Below are 15,103 nucleotides of genomic sequence, written 5' to 3'. Positions count from 1 at the left end.
ACTCAGAAAATATATAGTTATGCGACCAATCCTGAATCGACAGCTGACCAGGTGGAAAATGACAAGATTGTAAGCTTCAAATAACGAGGGAATGTGCTAGATAGCCTCGCCTGGGATTTATTCCGGACTTTTGTTCGTTTTCAATTTATTACACTACAACCATGTTGTGCTACTTGATCGCATTCTTGATTCTAACCGCCATGGACAACCACAGCCGCCAGATTCTACCATGTTATGTCTCATGTGGTATGGGACGGTAGACGGACGACCTGCCAGGCGGCTTCGAGTGGAAACTAGGTATTCTTTCGTATGTGTCGACGAACTCCTGACCAGCAGCGACGGGTATATCTATACCTCCCTTGGATGTGTTACGGGATCCTACCGCCCCAGGGCTCCCCCGTACACAGCCAGCCTTTGATAATGGTGGCTTCGAGACTGCTGGTACAAATATCAACTCGTTTCTCGGTTCTTCCAGCCGGACTATATATAACCCCTCTTACTTTTGGCCTCCTCACTGTCCTCAATGTCCACCATTACCACGGCAGTGTCCATGAGTGCTTCTGCAAGTTCAAGGTCCAGCAGTACCTTGAGGAGTGGTTCTATATCATCTACTCATTCTTCTTCCGTTGCGGGTACTGTAAACCCCTGTGCTGTAACGGAGATGCTGGCTGCAATCTTGGTCGTCAGTATAGCTCGGATGTAGCGACACTGTGGGTGCTATTTTTTTTTTTCATGTCCCAGATCAGGTAATATGGTAACAAGTTGCGAGGTTATATGGTGTGGAAGTTGGTCCGTTCATTTTTACTTCTGGGATCGAGTGCGTCGAAAGCAAGTTCTGGCGCTGGACGGAATTCATACCGACTCCTTTATACGATTCAGTGAGGAGGAAGATCATAAGCCAACGCTGTATTTATGTATTCGTGAAGTAAGAGTATAAGCTCGAGGGTATTAGCTAATGCACGTCTAATTTTGTGTGGAAGCCGTCTTGCTGGAGTCTCCCCACTGTAGCCGTCTTGGCTTCATGTACTGCTCTAGAACCTCATCTGTGACCAACTTCCTGCGTTCCTGGAATTCCTGGACATATTCTTGCAGCTTCTTAATAGCCATGGCCTTCAGCTCGCCTGTAAGGAGCGCGCCGCTCTTGTAGTTGTTGTAGATCTCTTCTAGCTTGGCATCTTCCTCCTCGAAGTATGTTAGGTAGATGTAAGAAACATCGACATCGGGGTTTCCACCCAGTCGGCGGTGGTCCTCAATGCTGACCTGGCCGCCGCTGAAAGCATATTTATTGATTTTGGTCTACACTAGTTAGCATGGGTCTAGTCAATACCAGAGAGGACCCACGAACCTTGATTTGCTTGGGGGTGTCTGACATGAAAATGGCGGAGTTAGGGTCGGAGGAGGACATCTTTCCACCAGCTCCCTGGAGTGCTGTGAGGAACTTGGAGTGAATCAGAGCGGGCTTAGGCGAGGGGTAGCGCATCTTGTGTGCATTATCGCGGAGGAGACGGAAGTAAGGATCCTGGTCAATACCCATAGGAATCAAACACTGGATAGCGGCAATTTCCTTGGTTCGCTCGGTAGCGGGCTCGTCGGACCATATCTCGGGGTAAGAGGTGGCGAAAGCAGCCACACATTGGACGGAGGGGAAGAAAATACGACCGACGTTGGTGCTCTCATTGAAGCCGAAGGCGCCGCGAACTTGATTGAAGGTCACCAGCTTCGAGAACTCCCAGGCGTTCATGAGGAAGTGGCCCCCAACGTATTTCAGATCGCTGTAGATGAAAGTTTTCTTGACGTCGAACCCAAGCGCAATAATGTCCTTTGCATTCTCCATGGCGTAGTGCAACACCTCCTCGAAGTTCAAGTTGTCCTTGAACAGCGCCTTCTCATCATCTGTAAGCATGAATACGAGAGGCACATCGAAAACATCCTGCAGCCATTTAGTAAAGGTGAGCGGAATGGTGTGGCCCAAGTGCAGGCTTCCAGTACTGGGACCACGACCAGTATAGAGGAAGAATGGCTCTCCCTTCTCCTTCTTCGTGAGGATCTTATCGAAGTCTCGGTGACTGAAAAACAGACCGCGCCGAAGCCAGCGGTGCGGCTTGTGTCCGGTTACGCGTTCGAAGCGGTCAAGGAGCGCTTGATCAACAAGCTGGGTGTTCCATTTTCTAGGCAAAAGGAAGTTACATCAGTGAGTGGAAGATTAATTACTAGCTACGATGTTTAATGAGATACTTACTTGGAAAGCGCCTCGTAGTCAATAGAGGCAACATTGCCGCTCTCGTCGCGAGCTCCGGCGACGGACCAGGGGTTGACGTCCTGGTCTTGCATAGTGTTTTCAGCCATATTGCGAGAATTTGACCCAATTGGCGATCGCAGACGGGAGGAGAGTCAAGGAGAGCTTGCCCACAATGGAACACAAGAGTTGCTGTCTCTCAGGGAGTTCTTTGTGACTCAAATCCGCGAGGGGCAAATCAAAAAGTGGGATCATGTGATCTGCCCCTCCATTTTCCACGTGGCTGTCACGTGCAACGAGCGTCTTATCAATCGCTGATTGGCTCATCTTCCGCGGTATATATGCCTAAGCCCGGCTGGGGGTAACTAACTAACTACCTTACTATGTTGTGCAAGATTGGAGTATGTACATATCTCATTGAATAAGTAGCCAGTGCGGTATTGAGGTATTCATTTCTAGTCAATGTATTTGATAATTTGAAATTTTGATTCGTTTCCGTTCTTCTAGCACTTTAACGACGTCTTTTCTTTACCGAACGGTAGCTCCCTTAAGGCTCGTCACTGTGCAAACACCTCCCGATTTGGTAAGCAGTTTGCCGATAGCAGGCTTACCTTCCTGGCTCTGTGCAACGGGGACTGCGCTGCTCTCGAAGGCAACCTCGAGGTTCTCGGTGGTGGTGAATCCGGGCTGGAAGGTCTCCCAGATCTTCTTCTTGGGGTTGAGAACCTTCTCGGGCTCGCCCTCGGACCATCCATCGAAGCAGATCCTCTCACCGGCAGGAGCGTCTGCCGGAGGTGTAACAAGCTCAACAGGGCCTGCGTGGGAGTCTTCGCCTTCAGCCACTCGGGGAGAGGCTGCCAAGACCATGGCCGCGGATTTAATTCCACGCATAGTAACGGGCTTCAGGTTGCAAACAGCAACGATCTTGCGGCCCTGCATCTCGGCCAGGGGCACGAGACCGTTCAGACCGGAGCAGACAGTTCTGACTGTCTTGCCGGTGGCTTCATCCAGTGAGGTGTTATCGCTGCCGGGAGCATCACCACAGTCAATAGTGGAGACATACAAAGAGTCGGCGTTAGGGTGGTTGACAGCACGGAGAATATGACCGACACGAAGATCAATCAGGGATGGGGAGAGTGGCGCGGCAGGGGCAGGGGCAGGCTTAGGCTGCTTTTCTTTCTTTTCCTTCTTCTCCTTCTTGGGCTTGCCCTCCTGCTTAGCAGCCGCAGCGGGAGCCTCTGTAGCGTCATCCCCCTTGGCAGCCTTTTCAGGCTTGCTCTTTCCGACCACTAGGGTCTTTTCACCCTCAGTGTTCTGGGCAGCAGCCTTCTCCTTCTTCTTGCGCTCCTTCTCAGCCTTGGGGTCCACTGGCTTGGGCACGAACCGCACATCAGTCACATCAATATTGACCTTCTCCTCCTCCGGGATCTGCAGGGCGAAGAGACGGCTGTTCTGAACGAAATCGACATGGCGAACGATGTGGTGGTACCCCTGCTCTCCCGTACGTTCCTCCGGTGACCATTTCTCGACCACAGGCGCTAGCACAGCGTACAAGGCGATGTCTGCCACTGAGGGCTTCGAGCTAAGAAGTGTTGTACGCGTGGCCAGGTGGGTGTTCAACTGTGCCAGGATGGTTGTGATGACAGCCTTATCATCCTTTGCAAGCGCATGCTGCAGACCAGAAATTGTATCCAACCATTGCTTGATGTCGGCTTCCTCGGGGACACTGAGGGTAACCTGGGGGAAAATCTTGGTGTTTGTGGCGTAGAGGTCGGGCTCAGTTGCGTCAGGAGAAATGGCGGCGGGGTATGATCGGTAGAGGAGGGAGAGGAGAGAGCTCTCGGGGGCGGAATTGATAGCCATCTTTGCGAACGCACAGGCGGGGAACCGGCGAGAAACGTTGATTAAAGAGGGAGGGGTAGGATGGCTGATTGGCAATCGCGCTGTGAGAACCGGAGTGAGCCGCAGGGATGTTCTTGAAACCCGGATAAGGGTCGCAGCGGGTTTAAGAAGAGACAACTTGGCTAGTTCTCAGAGATCCCTAAGGTGAGGGATCTTTTAGTCAAAGAAGAGCTTTGGGTCTCTAGAGTCATACCATAAAAGTGTGTGCCGAACCACGCCCGACTGGTGGCCGGAAAGGGCTAATGATATTCCGGTTCACCCCCGCCTCATATGCCATGTCTTTCCTATTCGGGACATCCTCTTGGCTACAGGACTCCGTAAGCGTTGATAATTCCTGCCATTCCCCTATTAGTTAACTAGCGCCAACAGTCAGTCTTACCTCGAGCCATTCCTTTATTCTTGTATTTAGCTGCATCCTTCAGGCTGATCCAGCTCCACATGTGCGGAGCAACTCAGAAGATCCTCTTTCCCTGCGCCTTCATTGTAGCACGTCTCAATTTCATTCCTGGCAATGTACCCATACAAGCAGTCACATCAGAAAAGGCCGAAGAAGACAAATATAACTAGGAGCAGGACTGGATGTCATACATGTCGGCGGCGACGCGTTAAGGTAGTCCACATTGGTCTTTTGCGCCCTTCAAAGCTGATATCCAAGTACTCCATAGTGCGATGAAGGGAAGCCGTCGTGTAAAACCTGTCTCAGGCTCGGCCTTCACTGTGACGGCTATGGGTATACTGTGAGATACAAATTTACTGAGCCCATAGTCCTGGAGCAACGAGCCGTGCCGTCCTTTGACACAATCGAATGGGCTCCCGTAGCCCTGCCATGCATCGACGCATCCCCATCCGATAGCGCTTCTACACAGGGAGAAGAGAGCATCTTCTTACTGGAGGAAGATGGTATACCATGTTCGCAATCACGAAATTCGTCGATAGGTCAACAAGACGCACTTTCCTGGGATGGCATGGCAGAATTTCAGAATCCTCATCGAGGATTATCGCCCAATATTCCAAGCGGCCATCTAGACGATTTCTCCAAGGACCACGTTGTGAATTCCCATCAGGCTGATCGAACCCTGACCATTAACCATGCTACAATTAATTTGACGAGTGATCCGGATACGGTGGAGCAATTTTACTTTGCACAGTGGACTACTTGTGTCACCCCTATTTTACCTCCAGTTTTTTCCGAACTCACCGTTTTCATGCCCAGTTTCCTGCCTTTCAAGTATGCGGTTCTTGCTGTATCAGCGTCGCACCTTGCTCATGTCGAGTCCTCTATACTCTCCAGTAATAACGGTGGTCGAGGCTCGATGTATATTCCTGACCGTAACCATAGATGCAGAAGCCTCCAGTATTACGGGAGAGGAATTCGAGAGCTTGCACAATACGTCGATAGCTTTTCCAACAAAACCCTATGTTACTTGGTCGCCACATCTCTTCTTTTCCATTACATTGAGATGGACTCTGGCTCACTGGCCGGAGCTGTCGAACATATCGAGTCCATCAACCGGCTCCATTGCTCCGCTCAATCGCAAAGGGAACTTGGGTCCACAAGGCTAGGCCAGAAACTACTGTGTACCTGGCAAAGTCTACGATCCTTGAGCATAAACAAGCAGTTAACCGTTGGGTCTGGTCGAATAAGGCCTCTGGTACCTATAATGTCCAATAATTTGGCATCTCCAGCTAGCGATGTCACTACATCATACGATTCGATTGCGCACCTACTTTGCGAAGCATTTTCAACCACCAGAACTATCATCCTTGACTGGTTTGTATGTCGTGGTCATAGCTTAACCACAGCGGATCGGAGGGATTCTGCCTTTGGGGCCCTTCTCGAGCAGATTTCCATTGCAGAGAAAGGAAATTGGCCCCAACGCCAACTTGCCAAAATCGATGAGTCTTATTGGAAAACTATCGAGAAGCAGCGTGCGAGCCTTGATGATTGGCACTCCGGCCTTGATGTTTCAGATCTTCCCGTCGAGTCTTTCACCTCCACCTCCATCGAGACTGTCAGAGAAACGGACGCGGGGTTGCAAGTCGAACCTCTACGATTCCAGACATACAGGGCCGCTATGAATTATGCATACTACGCCGCTGCTCAATTATCGAGCTCTCGCAAGACATTCGAGCAAATGGCTGAGCTGGAGGAATTGGCATCCGGCTCTCGATTTACGCGCGAGAAATACCCGTGGGAAAGTTTACTCCTACGAATCGCCTGTGGCCTCGATATGGACGACTGCCTGTATAAACACACATTCAAAATCGGAATCCTTTCCTTCTTGATAATATGTGCCTCTTCGTGTCCGCATATTGCGGTAGCGAAGTGGACTAATGCTTGGATCAGAGAGCTGGAGGATCATGGCATGGCGGTCGAAGATGGAATGCCCCTAGCCTTGATTAAGCGTATAATGCGGCTCATCACTACGATGAAGCAAAACGGGCATGATATCTATCGGATCTCCATGGTCGACAGTGACATTAAGGAGAAATGGGAGTTCTATCGGAGTGATAATAATTTCATGGTTGCAATCTGCGCAAAGGATAGACTGAGGGGGAAATTGTATAACGATGTGGTCTACTTACCGAGTTAGGCTTCTATAACGGAACAAAGAAAATGTTTCAACCGAGCGAAAGCTAGCTACCTTTACTACCAGGATACTGATAGACAAGCTTCCATGGAAGGAAAGGGTTTCTTTGGGATTGCGGGGATAGGGGGGATTGTAATCCACACGCGAACACATGGAACGTGAGCTATATTACCCACCAGGTCGAGATAACTAACACATGGCTTGCTCTTTAGTTTCTTTGTTCTCAGTTGAAATCTAGACCAATACTCGACGTCTAAGGAAAGCGCCACCCCGGAATAGCCCAAGGAAATCAAAGTTGCGGGGGAAAATGGAGCTGGCCGAAAGAGGCAACACGAGAGCGAGCGCCTCGATTCGGCAAACCCGGCGTGCCCTATAGTGTGTCAAGGCGTTATCAATAGTTCGCACTGTACAACCTCACACGACACAGGCCTTTGGGAGTGCATAAGACGCTTATGGGATTTGAGCGTTGTATAAGTAGCAATCCCAAGTCCTGCTTCATTCCCATTCTGTTAGCTTCCTAAGTACGAGCCTTAGCAATTCTATTCCAGTTACTTGTGTGGACTCACCATCCCCTTGCATGATGAATCACACTGATACCAACACCCAGCCGGATCAAAAGTCGGATCAAAAGACTCTTGAGATGGGTGCAGTGACTACAGACGATGTTGTGACGGTGCAAAGCCTGGCTTCGGGCGACATCAAGAACCTCCAGAAGGAACAACATGCCGAACTGGAGGAAGTCGGGGGCAGCATCACACGTAATTGGAGTCTTCGTGGTCTGATCATTATTTGGATCTCGGCTTTATTGATGAATTTTGTCGTCAACTTGAATAACCAATCATCCTCGACCTTTCTCCCCTATGCCACGAGCAGTTTTGGATCGGCGCCACTCTTGGGAACTATCGCCGTAGTGCAAGCTACTATAGTATCAGGTTCGTCCTTCTTATGCTTTACCAATACGGGGAGACGGAAAACTAACACATTCAATAGTGTCTCTGCAGCCGCTTGCGAGATTTGCCGATGTTTATGGGTTCGTATTGACAAATTTCCTTTTTTTTTTGTGTGCGTGTGTGGAGATTTTTACAATGCACCTGCTGAACGGGGTCTTTCACTTTCAGGCGATTTGAAATGTTTTCATTCTGCATATTGATGGCCACTATCGGGGAGGTCATGGTAGCCTCCTCGACAAGCATTAGTGTTTATGCTGGTGCTCAGGTATTTTGGGTCCTCGGGCTCCAGGGTACGTGTATATTTACCTACATGCATAGTCCAATAGCTGACCTGTGTAGGAATCTCATTAATGCTTCAGATTCTTGCGGGTGGTAGGTGACAGGATTACAATCCCTTTGCCCTAGGTAGTGATCTTTTTTTACTCATGAATCTTGAACGTCAGACTCCAGCGATCTTTCTAATCGTGCTCTGATGAATGCGGTGCCATATATTCCGTCACTCATCACTGCCTGGGTAACTACCACACCAAAACCTGTTCATGCTTTATAGCTAAACTCTTTCTTGGTTAGACGGCGGCTCCATTCGCAACATCGATTCTGAAAAGATCATGGCGGTGGGGATTTGGAGTCTTCGCAATTTTGGTCTGTATCCCAAGTATCTACCGGTAGCGCATCTTCCCCAAGGACTAACAAAATGATATAGGTTCCCGTAGTTTCTGCCCCGCTGTTGGCATCTCTTTACCACAACAAACGAAAAGCTAGCAAGGAAAGAAAGGCTCAAGGTACCTACGAGCGTAGGAACCATCTGAAGAGTATCGAGCGCTTAGACCCAGTCGGTCTGGTTTTGTTCGCCGCCGGACTCTCCCTTTTGCTAGTCCCGATCACGCTGGCAGCAACTGCAACGAATAGTTGGAAAACGGCACACATAATCGTCATGCTCGTTGTTGGCTTTGTCAGTCTGGTTGCATTTGTCGTGTGGGAGATAAAGTGGGCGAAATATCCCTTACTGTCCATGTCCCTTTTTAAAAGGCGAAGTGTCATTTTTGGCATCACAGGTATGGATCTGAAAATGAAGCGGCTACCTCACATTGTACCTGAAATTGATACTAATGAAGCACCTCGTATTTGCAGCTATGTTGATCGATTATATCGCCCTCTACCTACTTCAAAACTACATAACTACGTATGAGTTGGTCGCAGGCGATTTATCAGTAACTGCAGCTACAAATATCGCTATTCTGATCCCCTTTTCAGCCGTTTTCGGCCAGCTTGGATCGGGCCTTCTGGTCAAGTATATCAAACGGTACAAGTGGATTGTGGTGTGTGGATTCTCGCTGAATCTTCTCGGCCTCGGCTTGACGTATAAATATGTGAATGCACACTCGCATATGGCTCAGCTGATTATTTCCCAAATTATTTTGGGATTCGGTGAAGGTGTCATTAACACCACGCAGTTTGGAATGCAAGCTGCCGTTAGTCAAGCTAGTAGGAATCCCGGTTCCCGGCTCCCAAAAGCACGTTGGTTGGTTTTTTTTTTACTAAACACTCATTCTTGCACAGAAATGGCGGCGGTAACCGCACTCTTTACCACATCTCTTGGGGTTGGCAGTGCCTGTGGTGGTGCGATAGGTGGGGGGGTGTGGACAGGTATGTAAACTTGACATATATGTGTAGATATCCATCTCTGTTTTCACTGCATGCTAACGACTTCACTTCTCCCGTTCCAGCTCTCCTTCCGCGAAGGTTGCGCGAAAACCTCCCCCCAGACGCTCTCAGTCAACTGCCGGAGATTGAGGGTTCCATTGTTGTTGCTTTAGGATACCCATGGGGCACCCCCGAGCGCGACGCCATCAACGAGTCATACACGAGTACCTTCCGCACCATATTACTGATAGCACTTATCCTCGAGGTTTTTGCACTTGCATTTTCTCTCTTGGTGGAAGACCTCAACATTAGGGATATCGATAACGCTAGAGAGTATAATGGCGTGGTTTTTGGAAAGAGTGGTGCGGTGGATGCATTGAAGGGCAAAATCCAGACGGGACAGGCTGGTGATGCTGAAAACAACGGAAAGCCTCCGGGGGTGTGATTTAATATCATGGTGGTATTAATGCTAGGAGAGACAACCCATGGGCTGTTAATGAATCGGGATTGAGATTTCCTAGTTTATGACAGGAGAAGGATACTGTTAACTAGGTAGTCCTTTATCGTTGCAAGTGACTCGCTTCTTATACTCTACAAGCTCTATAGTGTAGGAGTAGTAGTAGTACCTGTAGGATTCCCCGACTACTAGGTAGGTACTTCCCTAAACACCGGAAAAGTATACGCCAATCCACATAAGAAATACTAAAAGACTACATCGCAGTCAGGCCACATGAGGTTCCTGCATATGTGTATATGTATATCTCTCTTGACCTCGGGATAGATATTCATCCTGGTGGTCCGTGTCTGCCCTGGGTTTGAGATGAGACGGGAGGTCAACTGCCCTTGCCCGGAGCCCCTTTGCTTGGGGGCCCTTTATAGTCACCATAGCGAGCTCGTTAGTTATATGATGTCGCTTATGAATGTCTCCCAAGTTTAACTACCTAGGTGACTGGTAGTTCCGCATTCCAAGGTTGTTGATGGCAAGGAGCTATGACTCGTTATCACAACCAAACTTGCCACGCAACTTAACCGGCGAACTAGTTAGCCGACAGTGCTTACAGAGTAAGATATTGGAGTACCTACGAGACTAACTGGTGACCTTGCTCCCTCGCTCTGTCTCGCCCAAAGCATCTAGCGCTTAGTTGAGAGCCGCTCAGTCCTTCTTATCACAGCCCCCGGAATATTCAGCCCAGTAGTGTCGGTATTCTCCTCCATCTTGAGAGGATAATGGGAAACAGCTATTGCTCGCCCTAACATGGATTCTCTTAGATCAGTCCCACTCATAACAAGGAGACACAGAATCGCTAGGAAGAACGGAGCAATGGTGCACCGGGCCGGGAGCAATAAAGGCAATGGATGTCGTCCTGCTTTAAGATACCAGTCGACGCAAGATTGTCTCCCCCGTTTTTTTTTTTTTAAACAAAACCCAAAACTAAACTGTACAGTTCTATCCGGCTTGGAATTTGCCAGTCCCCCGCTATGCCGGTCACTGGCGATTCATCAGAGCCGGTGGTTTCGTCCGAAGGGAGCAACGCGTTCTTGCCACTCGTACAAGACAAAGAAACTCTCAAGACACCAAAGCTTTCTCCACTTGATAAAGATTTTGAGATTCTGGTGCAAAATACACTGGAAAAGTGGCATATTGAGGGAGTTGCTATTGCTGTTATCGATGGAGATGATACGTGGTCCGAGGCAAGTGGGCTCATGCAGGCTGTTCTAAATAGCTTCCATACTGATAGGACAATAAGGGATATGGAATTGCTGCTTTACCAGACACTCCAGTCCGCCCTTCAACTCTATTCTACACGGGCAGTACAACAAAATCGTTCACTGCTGCTGCTGCCTCCTTGTTAGTTGACGACGACGAGAAATACCCTAACATCAAATGGACAACCCCGCTTAGTCGACTCATTCGCGAAGATTTCGTTCTCCAAGATGAATATGCCACATCGCACGTTACGTTGGAGGATGCGTTGTCGAATCGAACTGGCTTACCTGGACATATGTTAACCCTGGGACGTGTTGGTACCGTCCGGGATGTTGTTCGAAGCCTGCGCCATTTGCCGATGGACAAGGAGATCCGAACCACCTGGCAATACTGTAACGCGATGTTCATCACCGTCGCACATATGATTGAGACGGTCACTGGCCAATGGCTTGGGGACTTTCTCCGCGAACATATCTGGGGGCCCTTGGACATGAATTCGACCTTCTTCTCGCTCGAAGACGCACGGCGGTACGTTGCCTCTAGTGACGCCACGCTTGCCAAAGCCTACGCCTGGGATGAGGCATCCCTTCAGTCCAAAGAGGTCCCATACTGTGAGGGGACCTTGAGCGGCGCTGGAGCGGTTATTTCCACTGTCCTCGACTACGCCCAGTATATCCGCTCAATGATACGGCAATCCGGCCCGCTCTCAAAAGCAGGGTATGCGGCACTGCTGCAGCCACGCTCCTTTATGCCGCAGATGCTTCCGCAGCTCAAGCACCAAATGGTCTATACCCTCGGGTTGATGTCCAGTGCTTATCGCGGGGAGCCTGTGATCCTGCACCCTGGCGGCCTTGACGGCATGACAAGTACGATGATATACTTTCCCGAGCGAGACTGGGGTATTGCAGTCTTCTGCAATGCTGCAGGCCCAGGACGTGAATCGCTGGCCTGGCATTTAATCGACAATCTATTCAAGGTCCCAAAAGAAGAGCGTCTAGATCTCTTCGAGCTGTACGTCCTCCCATTGCATTTCCTCGTCACCCCTTGCTGCCATGGATATAAATCTAACCCTTTGTTAACAGGGCGCAAAACAAACTTGCCAAAGCCAAAACGCTACGCTCCTCGGCGCGGGAGCGCTTGTATCCCTCTGCTCCTTCGCCTGGGCGTCCGAATTCGCTGCCGCTGCAGGAATATGCTGGCCATTATACCCACCCTGCCTACCCGGACTTTATAATTACTCTGACGTCTGACGATCCGCCGACTCTACACGTTACTCTTAGCGGGACCTTGAATGAGACCATGAGCCTACAGCACGTGTCCGGGGAATTCTTTCTCGCCGAGCTGTTCGTCACTCTTTGGGGCGTGGAGCCTGCCGCTGTGATCCGGGCTGAGTTTCAAATAAATGCGGAGGGCAAGGCGGCCCGGTTTGGTGCTACGGTGGATTATGCCGATATGCCTGATACCTTGATTTGGTTTGATCGGTGTGACTGAGTAGAGAAGAGAAGGGCGAAATGTGTCTTCTTCGATGGCCACACGGGACGTTGTTTTTGTTTTGTTGGTTTATTTCTAGCTTATCCTTTTTTCATAACCTCTGGTTTTATAGGGCATGAACCGAGTTATATCTGATACGATCTCTCGCGTGAATACTTTTGGTAGAAGTAAGAATCATGTTGTGAATATTTAAGAATAAGGAGTGAATATATAAAGTGGTGTAGGTAGATACTGAATACTGAATAAAATCCATGAATGTGTCCGTTAAAAGCTCAGAGCCCGACGTACATAGAACTCTACCTAATGATTGAGAGAGAGAGAGAGAGAGACCGTTAAAGCAAGGTTTTTGCCCAAAATTCAGTCTGCAACTCCATCGAAGCCTTCATTGTCCCTTCCATATGCCAGCCATGTCCCTCCCCCTCGAATATCACAACTTCAACCTGCTTCCCGGCTTGGTTCATGGCCTCCTCCATCTGCGTGGCCTGTGACACGGGGACAATTGTATCAACATCCCCCTGCAGAAGCAGTAGGGGCGCTCTGATCTTATCCACATGGTAATAGGCACTGCGACTTCTATAGACGGCGTGGCGAGCCTCGTCACTCCACTCCCCATCCCCTAGCACGAGCCCCAGAATATAATGGCTTTCGAATTTATGCGTGATCTCGGCAAATCGATGCAGGCTACTGATTCCGTAGAGACTGACCCCGGCCGTCCAGATCTCGGGATACGTATAGAGAGCTTGCAGGACGGCATATCCACCGGCACTCTCGCCCACGATGCCGACCTTTGCAGCATCAATGAGCTTTTCCGACGCCAGGTACGCGACACAGCTGGCTGCGTCGGCGATATCGGCCACGCCCCATTCCCCGTCGAGAAGTGCACGATAGCCTCGTCCGTACCCGGTAGAGCCGACGTGGTTCACAAGTACGTACGCGTAGCCCCGGGATGTCCAGAACTGAGTGGCGAGAGACAGCGCAGGCGTGACGTGCGTGGTGGGACCGCCATGCATCCAGACTATCAAAGGAGGCAGGGTGCCTTCGGGTGCTTGGAACGCGGGGTTCTTGGGTGCAACAAACATGGCGTGGGCGGTGCCAGAGCCTGACGGGTCTTTGCTGTATGTTCGTGGATAGGTGATATGGCGTGCCTGGGAAATTAGTTCGCTTGGTAAAGGTCGTTCAACGGTGGCTCTAAGCAGCTCCTCGGAAGCACCGTCCCTGGTTATATCAACCCGGTAAAGCGCTTGGGGGGCGGCACGAGTGCTTCCGATAACAACAAAGCATGTAGATGAGACACGGGCCAAAGCATTCCTTTGGATGTCCACCAGGTCCAAGGATAGACTTTTCCATGAGCTGGTCTCCAGATTGATCAGGACCAGGTCAGATGTCGCATTTCTGGTAGCAGAAGCAATAACAGTGCGCTCGTCCAACATGACATAGGTGCAACTAAGAAACGAAACCATTATATCAGTAAAATCATTTGCTTTACTCGGGAGATCCGAACGTACTTGCCGAGGCATGGCTCTCTGCTCCCAAACTCAGCAGTCTCAAGCCCTCTTAGATCAATCCGTCGGGCTTCATTGCCGTCAAACCGGTATAGCTGCCAGTAGCCCGTCTTGTCGCTGACGAAAAATAGGGTCCCGTCTGGACCCCATCTTGGCTGGCAGATACTCTCCACGGCTGCTCGGCCTGAGACCACAGTGCCCGTCAATACCTTCTCGGCTTCCCACGTAGCGACGTGTAAAACAGAGCCCGTCCACGGCATATCCGGGTGGTCCCATTGTATCCAGCAGACCTTCTCCCCGTCTGGGCTGAACTGGGGGTGTTGATAAAAGTCAGCACCTTCCGCAACAGTGCAGACCCGGCCTGTAGCTGCATGGATGGCCACAACGGTATTTGTTACGACTGCCTGTGCGCGTGAATCCTTCGTATGGGTCTCTCGGACAGCAAGAATCCATTCATGAGTCCGGGGATGGACATGGAAATTTCCGAAGCGCACCGAGGCATCGGGAATTCCAATCGTCCTGACTGTTCCAGACTGCGGATCCAGCGCGAATACTCCGTTCGTGGGATGACTGGTGAAGATTAAATCACCGTTTGGGTGCAGGGCGAACGATCCACCGCCATATTCATGAATAGTGCCCATTGCATGGTACTCTGCTGGCAGGACATCCCGGGCTGCTGTCGACGCCAGCACCTCTACAATGGCGAACCTTCCCCCTTCTGCCGGGCGCGACTCTAGAGCCCAAATCTGGCCCGTGGATGCCTTCTCCGGTCAGTTGAAGCCATAGATAGACCAACATCAGGATTACCGAGAAACTTACATTGACCTGGACTCCTTCAAGGTGAATGCTGCCCCCGGATAGGTGTTCTGCAGTGATGGGACTCGCCCATTTTCCGTAAGGTGCAACCTGTGGGACATCCGACATGATGATGTTGGCGGCTACTTTCAGTTTTCTTTCTTTTCAGATGGATTTTTGGGCAGGTCGGTTATGGCCGGGCATTGTTAGGAAGGTAAACTTTTATAGGTTATAAAGTAAAAGTCTTCCGCTGGACAGGACGGGACCGGACAATCTCACAGTAG

At 50.2% G+C, this 15,103-nt stretch overlaps 7 protein-coding genes across 7 annotated transcripts; 4 read left to right on the top strand and 3 right to left on the bottom strand.

Annotated features, from left to right (window-relative positions):
• The first annotated feature begins 163 nt into the window (after nucleotides 1-163).
• On the top strand, nucleotides 164-1,016 carry P175DRAFT_0228450 (uncharacterized protein). The gene has a single exon (XM_040892640.1). The coding sequence runs from the start codon at nucleotides 310-312 to the stop codon at nucleotides 748-750; it is 441 nt and encodes a 146-aa protein (XP_040752112.1). The 5' UTR covers nucleotides 164-309; the 3' UTR covers nucleotides 751-1,016.
• Nucleotides 671-2,429, bottom strand: P175DRAFT_0478875 (tryptophan--tRNA ligase WRS1). The gene is made up of 3 exons (XM_040895377.1): nucleotides 2,240-2,429; nucleotides 1,346-2,168; nucleotides 671-1,296 (listed from the first exon to the last, which is right to left on the bottom strand). The coding sequence occupies exons 1-3, from the start codon at nucleotides 2,344-2,346 to the stop codon at nucleotides 964-966; spliced, it is 1,263 nt and encodes a 420-aa protein (XP_040752111.1). The 5' UTR covers nucleotides 2,347-2,429; the 3' UTR covers nucleotides 671-963.
• Nucleotides 2,430-2,608: 179 nt separating this feature from the next.
• Nucleotides 2,609-4,314, bottom strand: P175DRAFT_0501344 (putative cofactor for methionyl- and glutamyl-tRNA synthetases). Its single transcript, XM_040897147.1, has one exon. The coding sequence runs from the start codon at nucleotides 4,097-4,099 to the stop codon at nucleotides 2,765-2,767; it is 1,335 nt and encodes a 444-aa protein (XP_040752110.1). The 5' UTR covers nucleotides 4,100-4,314; the 3' UTR covers nucleotides 2,609-2,764.
• A 262-nt stretch (nucleotides 4,315-4,576) lies between these two features.
• Nucleotides 4,577-6,732, top strand: P175DRAFT_0532065 (uncharacterized protein; the record flags this gene model as incomplete). Its single annotated transcript, XM_040899931.1, has 2 exons — nucleotides 4,577-4,651; nucleotides 4,804-6,732. 2 exons carry the CDS (start codon nucleotides 4,577-4,579, stop codon nucleotides 6,730-6,732), a joined length of 2,004 nt encoding a protein of 667 aa, XP_040752109.1.
• Nucleotides 6,733-7,369: 637 nt separating this feature from the next.
• On the top strand, nucleotides 7,370-9,768 carry P175DRAFT_0437576 (uncharacterized protein; the record flags this gene model as incomplete). The annotated part of the gene is made up of 10 exons (XM_040893857.1): nucleotides 7,370-7,661; nucleotides 7,720-7,759; nucleotides 7,848-7,969; nucleotides 8,019-8,051; nucleotides 8,123-8,193; nucleotides 8,250-8,321; nucleotides 8,383-8,734; nucleotides 8,811-9,164; nucleotides 9,240-9,326; nucleotides 9,407-9,768. The coding sequence occupies 10 exons, from the start codon at nucleotides 7,370-7,372 to the stop codon at nucleotides 9,766-9,768; spliced, it is 1,785 nt and encodes a 594-aa protein (XP_040752108.1).
• A 951-nt stretch (nucleotides 9,769-10,719) lies between these two features.
• On the top strand, nucleotides 10,720-12,735 carry P175DRAFT_0458333 (uncharacterized protein). The gene is made up of 3 exons (XM_040894673.1): nucleotides 10,720-11,015; nucleotides 11,072-12,042; nucleotides 12,114-12,735. Exons 1-3 carry the CDS (start codon nucleotides 10,803-10,805, stop codon nucleotides 12,520-12,522), a joined length of 1,593 nt encoding a protein of 530 aa, XP_040752107.1. The 5' UTR covers nucleotides 10,720-10,802; the 3' UTR covers nucleotides 12,523-12,735.
• P175DRAFT_0557403 (S9 family peptidase) lies at nucleotides 12,698-15,033 on the bottom strand. The gene is made up of 3 exons (XM_040900770.1): nucleotides 14,844-15,033; nucleotides 14,028-14,785; nucleotides 12,698-13,965 (listed from the first exon to the last, which is right to left on the bottom strand). The coding sequence occupies exons 1-3, from the start codon at nucleotides 14,946-14,948 to the stop codon at nucleotides 12,855-12,857; spliced, it is 1,974 nt and encodes a 657-aa protein (XP_040752106.1). The 5' UTR covers nucleotides 14,949-15,033; the 3' UTR covers nucleotides 12,698-12,854.
• Between the last annotated feature and the right edge of the window lie 70 nt (nucleotides 15,034-15,103).

The sequence above is a fragment of the Aspergillus ochraceoroseus genome (assembly GCF_002846915.1).
Source record: "Aspergillus ochraceoroseus IBT 24754 chromosome Unknown P175scaffold_4, whole genome shotgun sequence".
Lineage (NCBI taxonomy): Eukaryota > Fungi > Ascomycota > Eurotiomycetes > Eurotiales > Aspergillaceae > Aspergillus > Aspergillus ochraceoroseus.
The sequence above is the reverse complement of the archived record's forward strand: the minus strand, read 5'-3'. Positions and strand labels throughout refer to the sequence as shown.